The sequence below is a fragment of the Eulemur rufifrons genome, chromosome 29 (assembly GCF_041146395.1).
Source record: "Eulemur rufifrons isolate Redbay chromosome 29, OSU_ERuf_1, whole genome shotgun sequence".
Lineage (NCBI taxonomy): Eukaryota > Metazoa > Chordata > Mammalia > Primates > Lemuridae > Eulemur > Eulemur rufifrons.
In genome coordinates, this window is record NC_091011.1 from 24,140,351 (window position 1) to 24,164,603 (window position 24,253).

The following is a 24,253-nucleotide window of genomic DNA, read 5'->3' on the forward strand; positions in this document are numbered from 1 at the left end:
AGAAATAAATACAGATAATTCCTTTTTAATTAGAAATCAAAAATCTCTGTTGAAAGGGAGAGAAAGAAAATGCAAGTACTGAAATTTATACTCTTGCAGTCAAAGTGCATAGCATAGGATGAAAATCAAGCCAACTCTAAATCTCCCATCTCTTTCCAGCTATTTTTCCTCATGGCATTTCTTTAATGTTTTCTGAATTCTGGTGGGGCACTGAAGAGGTGAATTCCTTCCTCTCTTGATTAGAATGTATTATAAAAATCTACCGGTCAGGCTTTCTGTAATAAACCTCCTTAAAAGGTTACCGATGGCTTTGCTACGTTCTGTAAGTACAGTCCATACGAGTTGATCTAACATTGTTAATTTAGATTAACAGTCCACACAAATATATCAGGTTAGAGTGCTCAAGACCAGAGCAGTTCCCATTCATTTTGTTTGTTTTCTGCTTTCACTTTTTTTTCCCAGAATTTTCCAGAAATTATGATTTAAAAATCCGTGATAATATTATAGTAAATAAAAAGTAAAAGACTTTTCTTTAGACCAGTAGTTCTCATCTAAGAGGGGAGGTGATTTTGCCCCTGCCCCCCAGGGGGACGTTTGGCAAAGTCTGGAGACAGTTTTGGCTGTTCACACCTGGGGGAGGATGCTACTGGTGTCTAGCGGGTGGAGTCCAGGGATGTTGATAAATATCCTGCAATGCACAGGACAACCCCATACTACAAAGAATTATCCCTACCCCAACGCCAACAGTCCTGAGGTTGAGAAATGCTGCTTTAGACTGAAAGAACTTTGAACTCTTGAGTATTCCCAAGGAAGGTTATTAAAAATATATTTTTAAGGCCGGGCACGCTGGCTTTCGCCTGTAATCCTAGAACTCTGGGAGGCTGAGGTGGGTGGATCATTTGAGTTCAGGAGTCGAGACCAGCCTGAGCAAGAGCAAGACCCCGTATCTACTAAAAATATAAAGAAATTATCTGGACAACTAAAAATATATAGAAAAAATTAGCCGGGCATGGTGGTGCATGCCTGTAGTCCCAGCTACTCGGGAGGCTGAGGCAGAAGGATTGCTTGAGCCCAGGAGTTTGAGGTTGCTGTGAGCTAGGCTGACGCCATGGCACTCTAGCCCTGGCAACAGAGTGAGACTCTGTCTCAAAAAAACAAAAACAAAAACAAAAAAACAGTTTTTAAAACCAAAATGCAAATACTTTAAATACATAAAGTAAAATGGAGCAAAAGGAAATATTTGTGTTTGTGTTTGTTAAGTTGATAATTTATAAAGGTGGCCTTAAGAAAAGAGTACTGGCGAAGTATCTCCAACCATTCCAGGATGTAGGTCAGAACAAGACAAAACGGAACAGACTAAATTGTCAATAAGTTTAATAAGAGAATCCCTTCCCCTCTTGGAAAAATTTTAAACAATATCAACTATAGAAAACACTAAAGACAAAAATTCAAGTTATTTCTTGGGAGTAATAAGCCAGGCTATGCATACATGTGAGCTAATGTTTAAATTTTTTATTTCTAGGGGACTCCATACCTCATAGCATGTTGCTTTCAAACTTTGCCCTGATTACTGGGTTGGAAACAAAACTTGCCCCACTCACAGCTTTCCCAAGTCACAGAAGATGCCCCAGAAGTGAGAGGCTGAAGCATTGTCTGAATGGCTCTCTGACACAGATCTTGATGAAGTCCTGATTTCCCAGGCCTCCTTATATAAGCACTATGCAAAACAAGCATCATAAAAGAGGAAGGTGAATTGCCCAAATTACTTATATTTAGATTTGAGAAACAACAGCAGGGCAACTACACCCAGACACACACTTATACAAATACTCACGCCTCACACATTGAGCACTTTTGTCCCTAGTTCTGACTTCTGGTTTAGACCTAGTGACCCCAACCCAGAACTCCACTAAGGGCAGGGCCAGGATGGGCAGAGAAGCAGCCAAGGCTTAACACGCAGCTTCAGTGTGGGGGCTTCAGTTTTCCCCACAAGCAAGTCCCGTAGCGGTTGGTTGTCCTTCCCATTTTGCAGATGGGAAGCAGAAGGGCTGTATGGTTACATTACTTGAAGATCATGCAGAGGCATGGAGATAAGACCCAAATGAAGGTCTGATTGACACCAAAGCCTGTAATCTTCTCCTATGCCAAAAGGAAGGCAAATTGTCCAAGGACAATAGACAATGCACTCAGAAAACATTGACTCTGCTATTATCGGTAAGTTGATACAAAAATTGTTAAAACCCCCAAACATGTCCACTCTGGGGACCTGGGTAGGCTGATCTATGTATCACAGATGATGACTCAACCTCTCTTTCCCTTCATCCCTGTGACTGGTACCATCCAGGGCATCACCCACCCAGTGCCCAAGCTAGAAACCATCATCCCAGACTCCTCTTTCTCCCCAGCCCCACTTGCAATCCGTCACTAAGTCCTGTTCCTTGTATGTAATTCCTTAATTGCTGTTGAAATCGTCTCTTTCTCTCCATGTGCACTGTGCTATCTATTCACCTGGACCATTAAAATAGTCTTTTTACTGGTCTCTCTGTAGTCTCATCACACTCCACTCTGTCTTTTACACTGAAGTCAGAAGACGCAAATCTCGTCACATTGCTCTCTGGTCAAAATTCTTCACAGGATCAGAGGCAAGATGGCTGACTAGAGACATCAGTTGCCAGATCCTCTCACAGAGAAGGAAAAGTTTTAGATGAAAAAATAGAAATAGCCCAGGTATAATTCTGGGGGGAAAGTGCCAGAACCTACTGGAGATTCCGTGGGAAGAAGTTGTGAAGCAGAACAAGAAGGAGCAAGATTTTGGCAGAGATCAACCTGCAAGGAATCTGGAGCCCTGTGGAAAGGGTAGGTGGGGGTGTTTGTTTTTCCTCCCCTCACGCCTCCGGCAGATGGCTGGCTCCCGGACTGTTGGAGAACTTCTCCACCCTCATGAGCCCCCAAACTGCTGCTGCCAGTGAACTGGGAGCTTCTCGAGAACAGAGCACTGGCTGCCAGCCCCCTCGGGGTCACTCCACCTCACCAAAGACTCGAGCCGAGCCGTTCTGCCTTCCTGCCCGTTGTGTGCCTTTGTCCTCCCCAGGGAGCCTCTGCCCTTCAGTTTCTTGTCACTGGTCCCCACACAAATTTTCCCAACTCCTGCCCAGACTGCAGTGGCCACAGGGGGCTGGTGGGTCCTTGGGGAACCGTGTGATCCCGGAGCTTGGACATTCAGGGTGGGCTGCCTTCAGGGGAGAGGAGAGTGCAGAAACGGGGCGGCGGGGGGGGGTGTCTCTGGACAAAGAGGACCAGAGGGCCAGCTCTCCTCCATTCAGACTCTCCTCCTCCTCCTCCCTTCCCCCTGCCTACAGCTGCTAATGCAGCCCTGGCAGTTCCCATGTGAGTCCGCACAGGTGCCCCAAGGGCCAATTGAGCCTGAGCTCTCAGAGCAGCTGCTTCTCCTCTGTTGGCACATCCACCACACCCAGGCTACCACAAGGAGTGGGGCTCATGCCTTTCCTCTTAAAGACCTGCACTGGACCAAGGGGTGCCCAGACTGTGAGCTCCCCGCCTGCTCCAGCAGAGTGGGACTTACCCCAGAGCAAAGGGACATTAAGCCTGCTTGAGAACTCCACGGGAAACTTGGGACCAGCAGGCTTCTCTCTGCCACCGTCAGGGAGTGAACTTGGGGGACCAGAGGACGGGCCTGTAGGCTGGATTCTGTACCCCCAAGACTCAGTTGTGTTGTTTGGTGGCACGGAGGGGAGATTTGTGAACTAAGCTTGGGAGGCGAGGGAGCCCACACGGGCAGAACTGAGAGGAGCGTGCAGTGTGGGTCCAAGCTACAGTGTACTCACCGGCACACCTCCCCGCTTTGATCAGCTTTTCTTTCCACTCAGGAATTTCCTCGTACCCTCCAACCACCATGGGTCCACACTCCCCACCCCCTGCATTTTGCTAAATTTAGCCAGATCTGATTTTTATTGCTCACAACAGAATTCTAAGTGATATTCCCATTAAATCAAAATCTGCAGAGCTGGAGCCGGGGTGTCTATAAGGTTTGCCAAGCTCCACGGGTGATCCTGACTCACACCCAGAACTGGGAATTATGACTTTGGGCAGCGGCTCCAAAACCCCGAGAGAATGAACACCTTCCTAGAAGCTTGGGACACCTTTCCAGAAACTCTACATGGATTTTGATCCACTTTCACTGCAGGCTTCCAGGAACACCCCAAAGCCAAGGCATGGGTGACATTCATCTCTCTAGATCTTCTTCTAAGCAGCTCACTTTAACTCACTCTTTGCTACATCTTCCTTGGCACCATATGATTCCTCAGCTCCAAGTGTTGGCTCCCAAAACCCACCTGAGGCCCTCCTTGTTTGGACAACCCAATTAGGCACACTGCTGTGTCCCTGACCTGGCACTCTCTTGGCTAGAGTTTTGAACTCATCCTCTGGCACCCTAGATCCACAGGTCCAGGTAAAATTAATGTTTCCTTCCAACAAGCCAAATTCCATGGAGGCCTTATTGGCTGGGCTGGCTGGCTCGCCTCCCCCCAGGACAGGGGAATCAAACATCATGGGTTGGCCTGTCCAAACTTCTGATCCTGTAGACAGGAACTTTACTTTAAAATAAGAAATCCTATAAAGGAGAATCAAAATGCAGGATTCAATCATGGACAGAAATTTTATCTTAATATCTAACCCCGTATCGCTCTTGCTTCAAATTATGCATCTTTCCTTTTTTTGGTCTTCAGTACAAATGAGAATCTGAGAATATTCTCTAAAGAATAAGGCTTTCATTATTAAAACCCATCTCTATGCCACTGGATTGCCTGTTCTTCCTCAGACTAAATAATCTTTTGACCTTTTTTAATAGATCCCATTTTCCAATCCTTAATTCATCTTCATTATTCTCCTCCAAACTCTCTTTAAATTCTCCACATAGCTCTTAAGCTCAAAGAGCTTGAAGTACCCAATAGAATCGAATCAAATCAAGGTAAAACTAATGTTGCTGTTAAATTTCTAGGGGGAAAAAGATTGGGTGAGTATACTCATTTAATTCCTCACTCTTGTTAGTAAATTCCTTCCGTCAAAGCTTAACGGTATTTGGGTTAAGTGGTACTATATGTACTTTGGAAAAGGCAAAACGTCCATCATTCTTATTCTTCTCTCAGAAGTTACTTTTTTCTCCCTCTCCTAGAGTGTAAGAGTATTAAATGTTCAAAGTGATGGATGAAATTAATCTACCTACGTAAGAAAAGGACAGAGCCTGGGAGATGGTAGACATTAAAGGCTTGTCTAGTGAAGTGTTCTCAACCTTTTTTGCATTATAGTCCCCTATGGAACCGTTTTAGACATGTTTTCCCATAATCATCTCCCCACAATAAAATTTTAATATTAAGGATGGACTGCATACCTGTTTGTGTTCTGTATGTATATTTGTGCTTTATACATAAAAAGAGTAAGTTTTTGTGTCTGTGTGTACCCTCAAGAACTAATTTTCTCTCCCTTAGGTGTGATATTGCCTCCATTGAGACATCATCCAGTGAGATCTTAGTGACCTTCAGAATACTTTTATTATATAATGCATATATTCTTCCACCAGGAAGGTGGATATATGTCTTTGCCTCCTTCTTATAGACAAGAAAGCTGCAGTTCAGTGTGATTAACTAATTTGCTCATAGCCCCACATGGGTTAGCAGCAGATTCAGGGTTAAAACCCGGTCCCTGATTTCAGGTCCAGCACTCATTTCTCTATATTGTAAAGATGCCATAAAACCCAGAAGCCTGTTCTCTATTACTTTAAAAAATTACCTAATTTAGCCTTTCTGAAACAGGCACTCCCCCCAAAATAATTCCCCACATGGTAATAAATAAAAGAGTGAAAGTGCCTTATCAATGTTTTCAACTATTCTTTCTCTGAAAAATTCTCTATTGCATGTTAAAAATTCTTGAGCATGGCTTATAGTGCTTCCAACAGCTCTGATGTTGAGACACCCTCCTGCTTGTCAGGGCTGTGCACCCAAGAGAATGTCTTTGTTCCCTGGACCAGAGCACATCCTGCCATTGTTTTTCTTGCAGTCTTCATTTTTAGTTCTTGACATTTTATAATGAAAATTTTCATACATACAGCAAAGTTGAAAGACTTTTACAGCAAAAACCCATATACGCATCACCTAGATTGTATAATAGTTTTACTATACTTGCTTTATGGTATATATATTTTTTCTCCTCTATCCATTCATCAACCCAACTTTTTAAAAATGTATTTCAGAGTCAGTTGCAGACATAGCACTCTTCCCCCAAATGCTTCAGTATGCAAATTATTATTAATCAGACTTCCATAACATATAGATTTTTAATAGGAGGGTAACACCAGCTTTGTTCCTGAAATTAAAGAAAGTGGGTTTAGTTCACATGTTCAGATGTTGTTACCAAATAAAAGAATTCCACACATGCCTTTAACTTCCTGGTTATGGAGCCCTGAGCCATCTTTTCTTGATGGGGAGAAAGTTGACATGAGAAAACAGGTCAAAGAACATCTGCTTCTAGTAACTGCTTGGCCTCTTTCATCAATTTACATGTGTTAAATATGAAGGCCAAATCATCTCTCAGAATGGCTTGAGATCAAATTCATCCTAAATTCCGGGGCTGAAATTCCCTTTATTTACTAACATTTATATATTACTTGGGATACAGTAGAAATCAAAGACCAATGCTTCTGACAAATAAATGCCAGGCATTATTCTAAGTGCTTTACATGTATTAATTCACTCTTCAAAGTTTTCGTGCAAGACCAGGGTTTGGCAAACTTTTTCTGGCAAGGGCTATATAGTAAATATTTTAGTTTTTGAGGATCATATAGTCTCTGTCTCAGGTACTCAGCTCTGCCATGGTAGCATGAAAGTAGCCATAGACAAGATAAAACAGAATGAGCGTTGCTGTGTTCTAATAAAACTTTATTTACAAAAACAATTGGCAGACTGTAATTCACCAATGTCTATGGCTAGACTAAAAAATGTGAGAGCTCATTTTCAAAAATCAGTTTTAGGACATCCTACAGTTAGCTGCAAACACACAGCTTGCCAATGCCTCAAAGGCCTTTTATTGAATGCTGGGTCAAATCATCTCTTTGTGTTCATGCCCTTTCATCTCTCACTGCACTGTGAGGAGAGAATCATTAATTTTTAAGCTATGGCATACTGATGCCAACTTAAAAAATCACAATGAACTGAGGCAGAAAAATGGTTGAATTATATTTTTAAACATCAGACTACTGAAACACTAAGCAGTCTGATTTGCATCCTTGAGTTGAAAGGTGTTGATGAAGCATAGACTTTGAGAAGCCATGGAACTCTGAGGACCACAACAGAGCAAAGGGACAACCAGAGTCATGTAATTACAGACTTGGTAGACATACCCAGGGAGATACAAGAACAATTCATCAAACAATCGATGTGCAATTACCTAAAAGGACACAAGATGCTGGAAGGCAACCAATACGCCTTTGTTGGGCTGTGCCAAGGCTATTTAGTTTCTTTCTGCAGTAGGTGGGGAGATGACACTGGCCATGTAAATAAGGAGAAAGGAAGAAAAAGATACCATCGCTGAAGCAAAGCTTGCTATTCTTTCCAATGAGACAGGGAGACATGGTGTACTTAGAGCTAGTGCCAAGTGAGATTATGATCTATTAAAGGACGCAGCCAAAGGTGATTGATTACCAATGGCTCAGTCAGCTCAGCCTGGAGACAACAGGGATGTGGTAGACTGAGGCAAGAAGGTGGGGCTGGGAGAGTGCCAGCTCTGGACTGGCTTTAATTAGCAAATTAGTCACCTAAAATCCTGAATTGAGAAATGCTCATTAAGCACACAGAGGATCGACTGAGTGAAGGAAGGACCTAGCACCTAGGAAAAGAGAAATTCAATTTAAAGTATTCCTGACATAATCATAATGGATTTAGTACTTTCATTACTGCAGAGGTCCATTAAAAGGAGGAAAGCTAACAAGAATTTGTGCATAGTGACGGATAAGAAAAACATCCAAGACATCCCAAAAGAGCTGGAATTCACAATAGTATTAAATACAAACTGAATATGAATGGACACGAGTGTGAATCACCTTATTAAAAGTGAATTGAACGGTTTTGTTAATTAGTAATACAAATATAACACTACAAGTACAATATCAGCAAACTGGGAGGGAAGAGGGAGGAGATCAGGCTAAATCAAGCTGACCATACCTTAGGGGAAGGATTCATATCTGGTCTCTGCAACATAAGAGAGTGTGGGAAAGTTAGACACAGCAAAGATGAAAGGTAAAATAATTTTAAAGGGTGGAAAATAACAACTAGGAGGAAGCACATCTAGAAGAAATACAAAAGGCTCTGGGATGACTTGGCGTCTACAAAGAAATCCGTGAAAAGTCTAACACAGTGCTGGGCAAACGGTAAGCATTGTCAGGAGGCAAGAGCATATTGATTCTTCTATCCGTGGGGAACAGGAGGGAGTATGAAGTAGGAAGCAGAGAGGATCAAGACAGTGGTCCTTACACTTGAGGGAGCATCAGGATCCCCCGCAGAGCTTGTTAAAGCACAGATTGCTGGGCTCAACTCCAGAGCTTCCAATTCAGGAGGTCTGGGGTGAGCCAGAGAATCTTCATTTCTGACAAGTTCCCAGGTGATGCCCTTGGTCCTGGGACCACACTTTGAGAATCACTGGATTAGAAGCCCAGGCCTGGATTTGGCCTTTTTGGGCTGGAATCTGACCTTTGTCCCTCTTGTGCTGCTCGTTTCACTTCCTCCCGTGTCAAATGAGAGGACTGACAACCCACATGGATGCCTGTGAGGAATCACACAGGGAAAACTCTCAACCCAGTGCTCAGGGCACACTAAGTACTCCTTGTATGTTAGCTTTCACTACTATGAAAAGACTGACAACAAATAAATTATTAGGCAATATCACTTGGAGTAGGCATATTAAAATTGGGGCTGTCTGCGATTGCGCCATCCACATTTTTCCGCTGGAAAGTAGAGTCGAGGTTAGAAATCTGTTTCAAGTGTCTCAGTGCTTGGTTAGCCAGGCCACACTCCCATAGAAGACATGGCTTACCTGGGGCAAAATGTAACCTGTCTTTGTCAGCATTATTTCCTAGTTACAGTTTAACCAGGTGAGCAAAATGTGAAACACATCTTTGAAACCTCACTAGAGCACTAGCACCATGCACCTACCCCTTTTCCCAAATAAACCTGGCCACACTCAAAATTTTATCGGGCCTGACCTCTGAGTCACAGAGCAGACTTAGCATGGGCTGCTCTAGCTAGTAATTGCTGTAGAGATGTGATATTTGCCTCCTATTTGGATGTGTAAGGTTGGCCTAACAAAAGCCAGAACCTCCTCATAACCATTGTGTCTCAGTCTGGGTCACCCCACTCCCACCCCCCATCAATGGGTAATGGGATCTTGGCTTATGGCTGTCACAAGCTAGAGAAGGGTGACAGAGCACATGTTGTCATACACGATGCTATCAGTTACTCTTTTTCCTAAAACAATGAAATATACAAAATACTATTCCAACTCTAGTAATTATATAAGGGAATACACACTTTCAAGTTAGCTTTTAAGAAATAAAAAATACTTGGAGAGATTAAAGAGTCTTCTCAGGAAACTTTGCCTATTATCAATGACAATTTAATCCCCTCTGCATTGTCCTTATTCCACTTTTGCCTCAGTTTATGCTTTGGCACATGTGCTCTTCCTCGGTGGCTCTCTCCAGCTCTCCCCACCTGCTTCCCTTGGCTCTGAGCCTCTGAACTCGACCGCAGCTTGGCCTCCAGAGCCCTTACCTGCTGCTCATGATTTCACCTTGGACATGTCTAAATATGTTTTAGGTGCACACTTTCACGGTCTCTACTATATGAGAACAAGTTCAAAGTATCCAAAGAGAGTGACTTTTTTGGGGGGGGGGTGATTATGCATTTTGGTAGATCACAATACATAATAAGAAAAAATTTTTTATTTTATTTTTTTTTAAAGCACAAAACATTTGATTCTATCTTCAGGGGTAAAAAAAACTCATATGTCAAAAATTTTTTTTCTAACATTGGTTTTACTAGAAGATTTTCTCCTCATACAATAGCAAGTCAAAACCAAAGCAAATTTAGTTCAGAACAAAATTGCATCAAGAAAAAAGGCTGACTGCATTAGTGAGTAAGATGAAAGCCTGGAGGAGTAATGATGGGAAAAGTCCTTTATTCTTGGTTGTGTCAACATTAAGAGGAAAAAAAGAGACAAGTGGAGAAAGTCTAGGATTAAAAGAATAGAAATATTTTCTGCCAGGGAAGAAATGGCCTTCTGATTACTACACATAAAGCCAATTAAAAGGTAATGAGATCGATTTTTGTTTGTGGCTTGTAGAATCAATCTCATTATTTTAGAGACATACCTTGTCTGGATGTCTTGAATCAGTAGAGTTTTCACATTCCCCCAAATGCACTCCGTTTTAAAACATTTATTTCAATAAATAAAAGAAGAAAAGAGGGAGAAATGTGGAATAGTAGAAAACCCCTCTGAGTTCACTTAAAATCCATGACTCAGAATGTATTGAGCTAGTTAAGAATGATATGGTCAATCAATGTGGCTTGTTAAGATCTTCCAGACATGCCTAAGACAAGATAAATGCCCTAAAGCTACAAGACTGTGAAGTCTAGGAATGATTAATAAAATTTTAAAAACCATCACGAAGAAATGGAATGCCTTTGTAGGCTTAAAAGCACAGTTTTTATAAATAAAACTGGAAAAGGGTGAAATGGGTAGACATTTAGGAACACTAAAAACTAGAAAAAATGCATAAAAAGGGGAGAGGGATATTCCAAGCAGTTTTTAAAAAATGAATACAATTCACTGGAAGGAAAAATAAGGTAGTGAGATACTACTGCAAGTTAAGATTGGCCACTGTCATCTGCACTTGGTCTAACCTCTGACAATCAAGGAAAAAGCTGATTCTAATCATGAGTGCTAGAAACCTCTACAATCCACTTCTGCATTAAAAAAAATAGTTTTCCAAAATAGATTATTCTGTGGAAAGGGAGAAGGAAAAGAAGCTACATAAAATGGAGAACAATTTGAAATAATAGTATGTAATTTTATTTCTCTTTTTTGAAATTGCTTTTCATAATCCCATATTCACCATAGCAATTTCAAAAAAAAAAAAAAGACAAATGACACCAAATCATTTACAGTTACAAAAGAATTTCTGCTTATTTGGTGCATCCTTTAGGTAATTCTAGTGGAACTTGACTTTAAATGAGTCATACAAGTAAATCTTGCCATTTCGGCATTTTGGAAAGGCCAGCAAGAAACTTGGACTATTCCAGGAAAAAATATTAGTCTATGTTTAAGTAAGTACCTTAACAACTGCCAAAAGTCCAACTCACTACCCTAATAACAGCATTGAGTAAATCTGATATGCTATTAGCAATAGTTTGAGAATTCCAAATTCCTTGCATTAGCGATCTCTATCCTTTTTTCATCATTTTGCTGTATATTTACCGATTACCCACTGTTGGTTGCATGCTCAATGCTAGGGATATACCTATGATTAAGACTGATGGTATCTCTACAGCTTGTATTCTCCTGGAGAGAGAGATACAAGCAACAATTAAACAAATGTGTTAAGGAAGTGTATTAGAGAGTGCATTAAGTACTACAGACACAATAAACAGGTTGGGGAGGTGCTAATTTTCATGGGGTTCAGGGAAGGCCTGTTATTATGTAACATTTGATCTGAAAACTGGACATGCAGAGAACCTGAGTACGAGAATTCCAGGCAAAGGGCAAGTGCAAAGGCCCTGCAGTAGCAACACTGAGATTTGTTTGATGAATGGCAATAGAGGCTAGAGGCTGAAAGGCAGTGCACTCTGAGAAGAAAGGTACAGATAGAGGAGTGACAAATGCAGGAGGTACAACATGGCTCATAGGCACAGCAAGAAGTTTGCTTTTATTCTAAGAGTAATGGGAAGCTATCGAAGGGTCTGATTTATATTTAACAATGATGATTTGGGCTCCTGATCTGCAGTAATGTCCAGGCAAGAAGTGATGATGCCCCAAACCACACAAAAGCCATGGAGATGAAGTAAAGTGGGCAAAGGCAACAAATATTTGTAGGTAAAATGGATTTTTGCTAAGAATGGAAGAGAAAGGGGTGAGGGTGGGAAAGAGAGAAGTCCAGGTTTTCTGAAGTTAGGTGCCATTTAATGGAGTGGAGCCCAGTTCTGTTTTGAACATCGGGCCAGCATTGGCTTGCGCGACATCTACCTGAAGAGGTCAAGTGGACAGATGGATAGAGGTGCCTGAAGCCCAGGGGAGAGGTCTTAGCTGGAGAAGCAAATTGGGGAGTCAATGTCCTGCATAGTTGCTGGCAGACCACCCAGGCACACACTTGGTAATTAATAAATGCTTATGAAGTGACTGATGATTGACGGAAAGAGCAAGTGAGAATTCTGTATCCTGGAAGATGTTTTGAACCTCCTGGCAAGGAGCAGTCAGGAAATGCCAGCAGAGTGCCAGGTGCTGCGGCTGCTCAATAAATATTAATTTGCAGCGATGAATCCCCAGAAAGCAATGAGCTGTTATTTCAGAGCTGACCCTGCCTGGCTTCACTGGAGCCGGAGCCATTGTTCAGCTGCTTGTACCTTCTGTTCCTTATCCTCAGTATCTTTCTTCCTGGTGGCTTAACTCCTGACCTGGGAATCTTGCTTTGTTTGTAATTGCTGCCTTTTTGCCCCTACATTAGGAGAACACTGTCATCACTCTGTCTCTAATCACGGTCTCAGAGCCCGCTCTTTACAGGTTTCTGAATCTGCCGTGAATCATGAACATTAATTGAGTGCCTATTATGTGCCAGGCACCATACTAGACCCTTGACACATATATGCCCTTTATAGCAACTGTGCAAAGTAGATGTTCACCCTTGGGTTAGGCCTTAATCTCCCTGAGACAGTAAGTGGTTGGCTCTAAGTCAGGTAGCTAGAAAGTGGTAGAGCAAGAAATCAAAACAAGTCCAAGCTGACTCTGCAGCTGAGCTCCCTGCCTTCCTGGATTTTCTAAGCTTGTTTGATTTTGCCTGCTGAATCAGTCTATACCCTTGACTCACCTAGCCCCCCTGCAAAGTCCATTAGGTGGTCGGTATCTGTCGATAGCCACCACGTATTAAGTCAGGCTGGCCTGCATCTGTGACACCCTGGAGTGACAGTGTTCCATATGTCTGTAATTGCACACATCGCCTGGTGCTCTAATGTGGGTGTTTATCACGTTGAACTGGAGGATCCTAACCTGAGAGAGGCCCATACTCAGGAAGGTATTAATCGTCAGAGGAACTAGAGAGATTGAGTATATTGGAGCCACCCAGCCAGGGACCAGAGAAAAGGTGGGTAGAAGGACTGCAGAGCTGTACATAAAGGGAAGACATGGGCATTTAACAGTTAGCTAAGGGGTAAGATGAAACAGAAAAATGTATACAGAAAAAATTATAACTCATTGTTCAAAAGAAATAGCCTTTATGGTTTTATGCAAATGTGTTAATAAAGCTGCAGTCTCTCTGGCCACACACTCACACGGAAAGGCTTTCTGTCTTCATTAGGGACGTCCCCCAAGCATGCAGGCATGTTCCAAGGCAACGAGACATTTAACTAAATGCCATCTATAGTAGGAGCCATAGTTTCACCATCTTCCGAGAGAAGGGGCACCTTCACCCACAGGAAGCAGGTCCTGGGAGGCTCAGCAGTTCAGGCAGGAGTTGACGTTAACGTCATAATGGAGGACAAAGTGAACAGAAGCCACCCCTACTGGCACTCCTCTGAGCAGCACCTGTTCTTCTGGTAAACTCGACCCATTATCATCTGACACCTGCCTGGCTGGCTGGGCCCTGTGCTGCCTGCTGAGCAAATGGAGCTGATGAATCTCCATGTCACATTGGGCTTCATGGCAAAATGGGACATGGAATTCCTAGAGGCAAGCTACTTGCGCATCAAGCATCAACCAGCTATCATCTATGAATGAATCAAATGGGCAAAGGTTGGAAGGTGAAGGGCTTGGCTGACCAGACAGACGAGGGGGGAAGAAAAGCACACAGGCACCATATTCTTTAGTCACAGCAGATGGTGACGACTGTGCAACATTCAATAGATACATGGCGGACTCTCACCCGCTGGAGGTCTGAAGAGTTTCAGTGGAACCCTAGGAAGAATTTCCGTGAGGATAGTCTAAATCCACCTACCTCCACCGCTAACATTCCACCTGACTTAAAGGACAATGGACATGGTTCCAAGGATTTTGAGAAACAGATGATTTCTCTCTCTCTCCCTCTCTCTCTGTCTTCTCTTTCAAACACCCCCATATACAGGCAGAGGTAAAATCTTAAACATATTTTTAATTACATCATAGTTTCTCTCTTATGATGACACTCAAAATGCTAATGGCCAAGTTCTTTGCTGTATTCCCAGCCCCTAGACCAGAGCAGCTCTCACATATTTACTGACTAGAAGGACAAATGAATGGCTACTTAGATCTCCTTTGGTCTCAAATGCTGGTGGCCCGCCTTGCCTGGTGCCTTTTTACTAACACCCCTAGATAGAGTACTTAGTTGTATTCTAATTTTACAAATATTCTTTTCATTGGTATATTTAAATGCCTCTACCCCTCTAAAAATGGGAATAATTTTTCTGATGGAGAAAATTTGAAAATTTTCTAAATGAAAGGTAAAAATGAAGGACTTTTAATAACTTGTTTAATTCTCACTGAAAACACACTTATTTAGGGCATCTCATTCAAAAATTTATATTTATCCTATTTTTCTCTTATTTGAATAATATTGAATATTATTGAATTTGATTATTAAATATCAAGTGATATATTATTGAATATATTGGCTGCAGAGTTAGTGATAGGACAAGATCAGAGTACCACATAAATGGAACTCATCCCAGATTTTTTTCCTAAGCATCAGATATTTCCTCCTCTCTAGCCATATTCCTAGGATGAGAAAGTCTACCCTGTACTAAAATCAAGATTACTTAATGAATTTCATGGCCTGTCATCAAAAGTAAAATTTTATGTATGAAACCTTATTAAACCATGATAAGTTAGCTCTAAGTATGGGTATGTATATACCTAAGTCTTTGAAACAGGTTCAAACCAGATCCAGAAAGTATTGACATTCAAGGATGAATCACAAGAGTGCTGGAATTGAGGCTTTGCCCTTTGATAAGGCATACAAGGCACTTTAAAAGCTATCTGCTACTCTATATTTAATCAAAGTGATAATAACAAAAATAAGCAAGGACCCTTGGGTCTTTGGTTTGAAGGATATTAATTTTGCTGTTAAAGAAACTGGTCAGGATAAAAATAGAAAATAGAGCCTTCGTATTGCCTTTCAAATCTTGTTGGCACCCCACGTGATCAGAGAACTGATTAATGACGGAGGGCTAAGGAATGTTCTGTGGGCCAGTAAGCATTTTTATGAGCTGATATATTTTTTAAGCTATCTCCAAGAATAAAAACATAGTCACTTTTCTTGTAAGCCTTTATTATTCTAAAATGTCAAGAAAATATGACAACGCATAAAGATTTGCTAAATATGGTTATTGAAAGTACCCAGACATTTATTGTTCTCTGTACTTTCTCTGCTGGAAACATTTCATAATAAAAAATGCTAAAAGAATAAAAATGACATTAACAAAGAAAACAACCAGAATACGTGTTTTGGGGGGAGGTTTACAGAGGAAGTTTAATTTGCTTCTGCAATGGTTAAAAATGTGAGATATCCGATTCCTAATTAGTTAGTATTTTTTAAATAATGTCTGATTTCAAAGTATAGATTATGAAGATGTTAAATTTGTTGACACTCTAACAAACGTTAAAAGAACTCAACTCCCAGGAAACCTGAAATCCCTCCATATCAACATAGTGCTGACAATTCATCATATTTAACAAGGTGTATTGGAAATAGCTGAGTACTGACCTCCCGAGGACAAATGATCCTCTTGGGACGAGGTGCCTCTTGCTGTAACTGATATACTGCCAAAAAGAAAAAGAAATAATTAGAATTAGAATACTGCAACGCATACCAACATGCCTTCAAGTATTTTCACCTAAGTACATCTCAAGAACTGCAAATATTAATATAAAAAACAAGATACAGACACATTTTTGATACTGGATAAAGTCAGGTCATTTATATGGAAATTAGTCATCGTGATGATAAACTGGCAAAATTGATTTTTTTAATTCTTATAAAGGCCAATTTAGTTTCATAATTGTTACTGGCATGTTCATTTCATGGCTTTCTTGGAAGACTAGATATGGCTAAAATTCTTTTGACCATTTTAAAGATGAAATTCTACTTATGAATACCTGAGCAGTAAGATCATATAATAGGATTCCTGAATTTAAATGCTGATATCTCTTGACATTCCAGGGAAAGAACTGGCATTAGAAGAGGGGTATCATTCTCTGAAACGTTAGTTATGTGCAGAGACACAACTGATTCTGTGAGTAAATGAAATACCAAGCCATTTCTTTATCTTTTTTCCTCCCTGCCATTTTTGCCCTGCCTATCATTTTAAATTCTCATCCATTTAGTGACTTCCCACACATTATCATTCCTCTCTCCTGGGCCCTTTCACATCTTAAATAATAATAATAATAATAATAATTCTCTTCCAACCTGCTTTAAAGATAGACTTTCAAGCTTGGGCTTAGAAGAAAGTAGGTCATTGTATATAATTTCTCAGACTATTATTTGTGATTTTTCAGACCATAATGAGTGATTTTTCTGCTGCTCAGCTAGTCTGGTTATTTTTCTTGGAAGGAAAAGCTACCCTATGCAGGTACCTTTGGGTTCTACTTCTATGAAAATAGAGGCTGAAAGCAAACCAAGTTGATGTATCTTCAGAATCCTGAAGAGGCAAAAATTAATTTTAGATGGAATAAATCTACAAAAAGTTAACAACTAGATCAATATAAAGTATTTCTAGAAAATGTAATAAGATAAGCAAAACTTTCTGATTTATTCGTAGGTCTAAAAATAAAAGAAATTTTAATTGAAGGGCAGATAGTCAGATGGAAGCAGAGATAAAAATGATGGAATATATTTTGTAATTATGGCTCCCCAATGCCTTTGGCACAACATGGTTATTTTCTTACCTAATTAAGTGCAGACTAGCCAGTTTCAGCACAGAGAAGAAACTATCAAACCCTCCTATAGATGTTGAAATGTGCCACATTTGCCTACACTAATGATGACGCATGTGCCACTTAAGGACAACTGTACCCATATATGAAAGGAAATCGCAGTTCAACATAGCCCTTTAGCTCAGAAGGACACCAAAAATGACAGACAGATAAAAAGACAGCTTCTAAACACTTGCCTCTCTATGGAGAAAGAGCCTGCAGATCCTAATGGACCAATGCATGGAAATGGGACTGAGTGGAGGAAAGGTGACCTACCTTGCACACGAGATCATCAACCAGGTGGCACATATTATTCAGCTTGTGCTACCTATTTTCATTGGCTTTCATGGCACCACACTCTCCTGGTTTTCCTCCTTTTATCCTGGCTGCCCTTTCCCCCTGCCTGTTGCTGACTCCTCCTTCTCCACCTGCCCAGTGACTGTAGGAGATGCTCAAGGCTTACCTTAAGCCCCCTTCAGGTCTCATTCTCTGTCTTCTCCATAAGGAATCTCCTCCACCCCCTACACACAAAAGGCTCCTGCATCTCTGCTCATTAGCCGAACCTCCTAGAGATTCACCCTGAGTTCCTCAAAAGGACCTCAACTTCAACATATCAAAAGTTGGACTCAGGATGTTTTCCTCCAAATCTGGGCCTCTTCCAGGAACACTGACATCAGTGAAGGAGCCATTATGTGCCCTGTTTTTTCAGCCAGCATCCTACAAGTTGTTCATCACACATCATATGGCCAGTTTGTCAACAGAACCGTCAACTCTGTTTTGTAAAAGTCTCTCAAGTCTGTCCTCTCCTCTCCATCACTATCAACAATCCCTACTTCAGGCTCTAGACTCTTACCACTCTCCAGCCTCTTCTTCTCCACCAGGGGGCCAGAGTGATTGCTTTAAAATGTCAGTCAGGTCATGTCATTCCCCTTCCATGGCCTCCCACTGCTCTCAGATGAAGATCAAAACCTCTAACAAGGTGACACTTCCCAGAATGGTCTTGCTTCCGTCTAATCGTACAACCTCACCATGTATCGTGCTCTCTTCTCAGGAAGTTGGTTTCTTCCTCTTTCCCTAAATGCACAGTGCTCCCTTCAACCTCAGGACCTTTGCACATGCTATTCCTTCTGTCTGTGGTATCCTCTTCTCCTCCACCTCGACCTCTTGTTATCTGCCCTCATCATCATGACCTCAGTTCAAATATCAACTTTGCCGAGGAGTCTTTCTTGACATTTCTCACACCAGACCCAAAGACATCACCCTAGTCTCTGCTCTTATAATTCCCTGTACTTTCCTTTATATAACTTATCACAATTATAATTCTGTATTTATTCGTGTGAGCTCTAGAAACAATTATCTCTCTCCCCGCATCTTGTAAGTCCCATCTTGAAGGAAGAGATAGTGTTTGTTTTTGTTTAGTCTTATATCCCCAGTATTTATCAAGGTGCTGTGGATATAAATACAAATAAAATCACCTCTATTTTCAAAAAGTCTATCAGCTTTGTGGGGAGATTCAGAAGTTAGAAATATTTTTATGAAACAGTGCAATAAATACAAAAGAAGGTAAGGTATCATCTATTTAAGACTCTAGGTTACCAATGTCCATCAGAAGGGAATAGTTAAATGTGATGGTACATCTTCCAATAGATACCACCGTCCTGTGATAAAGATTGAGAAAGCTCTCTGTACACAGGCATGGGATGATGATCAAGATATTCTGTTCAGTAAAAAGAGCCAGATGAAGATGCACACACCCACCCACTCACCTACCCACACACACAAACCCATATATACAGACAGGACAATGCAGCAAAATCTGCCCTTGTACCCCATGAATATATACAAATAAAAATACATTAAAAATTTTTTTTAAATGTTAAAAAAGAATGGGAGTAAAATAATGATATAAATCCATCTTTGTTTACATCTGTGTAAAGAAACTCTGCAAGGAACAAGGAAGCAATAAAAGCAACTACATTTAGGGGTTGAAAAGCAAGACAAGGACTGGGGAAAAGATTCCTCAATGTGTACCTTATTATGTTGTTTTGACTTTTGAATCATATGTATGTATTGTTTAACCAAAATAGGAAAACAAGGCTATAGGAGATAGAGTTCAAGAAGGCTTTTTGTAAAAGAGGAACCATGAGAAGGGCTGGCCAACCAAAAATGCAGAAGCAGTGGTGGGCATTCCGCTGGCTTGTGCCCTCCCTAATCACCAGGGAGGCTGCGTGGAGTTCCTTTATTCCCTTCCAATCAGCTGCAATGCTGCTTAACTGCTTTTTAGCAGGATATTACTGTTAGGAGTAATGAGCGTAAAGGGAACCAAAGGGGCCATCTCCTAGAATCACAGAGGGTTAGATCTAAGTGGAATTGCAGAATTCACATATGGAGAATCCTGTCCACTCTTTTCTTCCCATTGTTAATGCCTCTTGAGGCCAACAGTTATATGTGGGGAACATGGCTGGAGTGGCTTTTGTGAACACTGTTTTTAACGTGGCAAGGAAAGTGGACCTGTTATAAAAGAGAAGCCTTTTTAGCTAAGCGCTCCTTTGGAATTCAGAGCGAATATGCGAGCATCTGCCATACGCCAGATCCCACAGTCAGCACTACACTACGTGGAGGCTTTGGGGATGAATGGAGAGGCAGAGACAGGGGAAGATGGCAGCATACTGAGTGCCTGCCTATGTCAAGAACATTTCATTGAATTGTCATAAGAATACAGAAAAAATAACTGTATCATTAACATTTATTAGATGAGAAAACAAGTGCAGAGCGGTTAAATATTTGCCCCAGGGCAACCAGCTAAAATGTACCCTTTTGATTCCAAAGCCCTGGTTTATTTTTCCTATGCCTCAGGGCCTTTGCACTTACTGTGCCTCCCACCTAGCTTGCTCTTTCCTGGGATATCCACACGGCTCACTCTCACTTTTCACTCAGATCTCTGCTTCATTCTCACCTTGTCAGAGGGCCTTCCCTGGCTTGCCTGTGTGAAATTCCAGCCCATCACTCTGCTCCCTTATGTCGGTTCATGTTTCTTCACAGCATTACCACTAACACCACTAATAAATAAAAACTGGCTGGGCTCATGCCTGTAATCCCACCACTCTGGGAGGCCAAGACAGGAGGATCTCTTGAGGCCAGGAGTTTGAGATCAGCTTAGGCAACATAGTGAGACCCCCATATCTATAAAAAATAAAACATTATCTGGGCATGGTGGTGTGTGCTTGTAGTCCCAGCTACTCAGGAGGCTGAGGCAGGAGGATCCCTTGAGCCCAGGAGTTCAAGGCTATAGTGAGGTCTGATCATGCCACTGCACTCCAGTCTGGGTGACAGAGCAAGACCCTGTCTCAAAAAACAAACAAACAAAAGCAACCAAAACTATAAATACTATATTTATTCATTTTGTGTACTATCTTCCTTGACTAAAACCTAAGCTCTTTGAGGGCAGGGACTTTGTTCTGTCCACTGCAGTATCCTCAGCACTTAGAATAGCGCTTGGCTCAGAGTATTATGAAATACAAATTCCCAGACACCATCCCTTGTGATGCCCACTCTGCCAGTCTGGCCTGGGGCTCCCAAATCTGTTCTTTTTAAAGCTTTTCAGGAGACTCTAATGTACATTCATGAGGAGGGCCCATCGTCCAGGGGAATGTCAGAGGCAAGGAGGTGAGTGAGACAGTATTTTACTCATACACAAGAGAGATGGTGAAAGTGTGAGTTAAGACACCACTGGTAGAAATGCAGATGAGAAGGTGAGTTCGTTGCCTCAAGAATCCAGAAGAGAATTAACAGGACTTGCTTACAAATTGAGTGAAGGGAAGGACCCTGAGCGACTGAGAGATTGAGATGCCATTAACAGAAACAGAGAATGCAGGTCAGGCCACAGAACATTTCTGGACAGTTCCTCCCTTATGTCAACAGGCTAAATTGCATAGCTGTGACCTTTAGGGACCCTCTCAGCTTTAGTAAAGAAAAATGCAGTAAGCACCAATCTTACAACCAACTAGAACAGTCCTAGCCAGGGAGCAACTTGCAAGAGGCAAGGGAGAAGGCCCCCTGCAGACCCCACATGCCAGGAACACCATCTCCCCTTTCGGGCCCCTCAGCAGCAAACGTCATAATCTTCACCAATGGTTTCTTTCTCAATGCGCAGGTCTCGGAATGAGCAAGACCTGTTCTACGCTGTTCCAAACATCAGAAGCTGGCAAACAGATACAGAAGCCTGTTGGCCACGTGCATTGCATATCTGTCTATAAAAATAATGAGCTGGTGATCAAACACAATGGCCACCACGTAAATATAAGGCCCAGTCTCCTATCTTAGCCTCCAATGAGAGCCTGCTCATCATTTTCAAGGTTACCTATGACAGAAGAAACATCCACAGAAAAAATCTCCAAGGCACGTTTACTATCTATAACTGAAATAAGTCACATAATCTGAAATTACAGCTTCTTGAATTTTCTTTGTTTAGCAAACACAATTCACAAGCAAAATGCAAACTAATGTGTGTCACTTCTTGGGTCGTCTGTGAGTCTAGAGGTGAAAGGATGGAATTTGCATCTAAGCAATGTCCCAAATATGTTGCAGGCACTCCCCAGCCCTGGGCCCCGTACAGCACGCGAGAGAATTCTCGGCGCTGGAGTAAGCTGCTTGGCAGGGGCGGCAGGCACTGGGGCAGATGGAGGGGGAGATCCCAGCTCCCCAAGAAACGCAAAGCAGATTGGGAAATTGAGAGCTCACTGAGAGAAACTTCTACTTTTTCTTCAGTGAGAAAACCTGACTCACCCTCCTCTGGGAACAGAATCAACCTGCTCCCTGTGGATGACGCTCACGCCTGGGTGATGCTGAAACCCCAGCCAGGAGCTGAATCTAGTCACTTGGCCGTGACACGGAGCCAGTACCACCCTGCTCACTGCCTAGATCTGCCCCGTTTTCACAGAAAAGACTCACAGTGTGAGCAGGGAATTGTAGGTGCTTCAGATGTCGTCCTTGGCCTAACCCCACCCTCCAGCCTGCCTTGCTAACAGAATGTCAAGTCTTAATGGGGACTTCCTTCTTCTCTTGTCTAAGAGCACTGTGAAAACCCCTAGAAGGTTGTACAGCCTCACACCGGGAGGTGTCAGGCCTAAGTATGTATAAGTAAAACCCATGGGGTTTGGTAAATTGCAGACCCTTTCCACTTTTCTAATTCATAGATGTGGGGCAGAGCTGAGGAATAATGATTGTAAATATGCTCCCCAGGTGATTCTGATCCAGGGGGTAGACAGATTAGAGTTTTGAGGTTCTAAACTCCTATTTAGGAAAACAGGCCTAAGCTTTGACAGCCCGACCTGCTGTCCAGGGGAATCTCCCAGGAGAGCCGTCAGCCACAGCACCTGCTGCTGAATGATGGCCCTTGGCCGCCTAAAAAAAGCAGATCTTTCAGAGTGTACCCATGGTGGTTTGGCTTTCGAACTTGTCTGCTTGGGGCATACAGTTCACACAGTTCTGGCTTAACATTTAGAATGCAGCTTTATTTATTTATTTTGTAAGTGAACTTGAAAGTAGCTTTTCTTTTAGGGCATTGAAATGAAAGCTTTCTCAGTGGCTTCACCAGTGTTTCTGGGTTTGGTCTGAGAGTTAAGGATGAGCTGCAGATGTATGATACTTTGTGACAAGATGATTCTGTGGAAACAGCTCAGTAAGTGATGGCGCTAGCTTCCAAGAAAAGGAGAGAAACAGAGTGGGCAGGAACTTAAGGGGCATCCTGTGACGTCATGGTTTCTTCAGCCAACACCCAATCTTATCCGTCCCGTGGTCCCACAACTCCAACCACAGTGCCTGGCTTAGGGCAGAGACTTGCTATGCATTTGTTGAATGAAGAAATAAATTAATTAACACCATACTTTATAAAGCTTTAAGAGAGATGATTTCTAAGGTTCCTTACTTTTCTAAATTTCTAAGTCAGATGTCTGTGGTTGCCAACTCAGCATCCATTTCCATCTTTCCCATTGCAACATTAATCCAAATTTTCCAGTCATGTGGGTTATATGAGACTGACCCTTCCCTGAGTTCCAGTGGTGGGTCCTGATTGGTTTAGGGAAGTTAGCACATCCCAACTCTCTGACCACAGTGATGGACTCAGGAATGGGTAATTCAGATCAATCAGGGCTGAGACACAATGCTGAGACTTTGTATGAAGTGTCAAGAAGGTAGGCTGTCTCTCTACCTGTTACTCTTGAATGACAGAGTGATAGCCCTGGTATTGTTGGTAGCTATCTGGGGATCACAAAGAAAGAACATTCTAAGAGTAGAGCCAAATGCAGGAAAGTGGAGTCAAGACAGGAAGAAATATACACTGGGTTCTGGTAATGTCATCTGAGTTTCTGGAATAAGTCAAGCCTGAAGCCAGTGCCTCTGGACTTTCTGCTTAAGTCAATCAATGTGATTGAGTAAAGTATTCTGTTACTTGCAGCCCAGAGCATTGCAATTAGCATTAAAACTTAGAAACAGTTTCTTATGTGAATCATTAGAAGAAGACTAATATTCTTTTAGGAATAATGTCATAATTGGGACTAATGCTTCATAACAAGAATCTGACATTAAATAAGTCAAACTTATGGTTAACAATGGTGAATAAAAGCAAAGAGATAGCTATATACATTTCTAATCATTGCAAATCATAAATTTTTAAACCAACTCTTAAACTATGGCAAAATTATACTGCATGCAGTAAATACATGAGAGCTTTAATAGTACCAAATAATTTCCAGAGTTAAAAAATGTGTGATAGAAGAATATAGGTTCCATAAATGCTATGCTAATAAGCTTGACATCAGTATTTAAAATTAATCTCTCAAAGGATGATTTGTGAGCACTTCAAAGAGAAGGGCTTAGTGATTCCTGAGGTTCAGAATGGATTTACCAATAGGTTATCTAAAACAAAACAAATTTAATATTCTGAAAGCTTTGCTGGATTTTCAGGGAAATACTATAGTTTTAGCATATTTGGATTTTTAAAAGTACCACATTAAGGTATGTAAGGCCTTCAGATTCC

At 41.7% G+C, this 24,253-nt stretch overlaps 1 protein-coding gene across 4 annotated transcripts in view; it reads right to left on the reverse strand.

The window, feature by feature from the left end:
• Window positions 1–24,253, reverse strand: part of CHN2 (chimerin 2) — a 331,335-nt gene that overhangs the window by 118,833 nt on the left and 188,249 nt on the right. For 3 of the 4 annotated variants that reach the window (XM_069462638.1, XM_069462639.1, XM_069462637.1), the window contains one exon: window positions 16,007–16,062. The exons of the other annotated variant lie outside the window; for it this stretch is intronic. In XM_069462638.1, coding sequence (XP_069318739.1) covers window positions 16,007–16,062 — 56 coding nt within the window. The remainder of the gene's footprint in view (window positions 1–16,006; window positions 16,063–24,253) is intronic. 4 annotated transcript variants of the gene reach the window in all.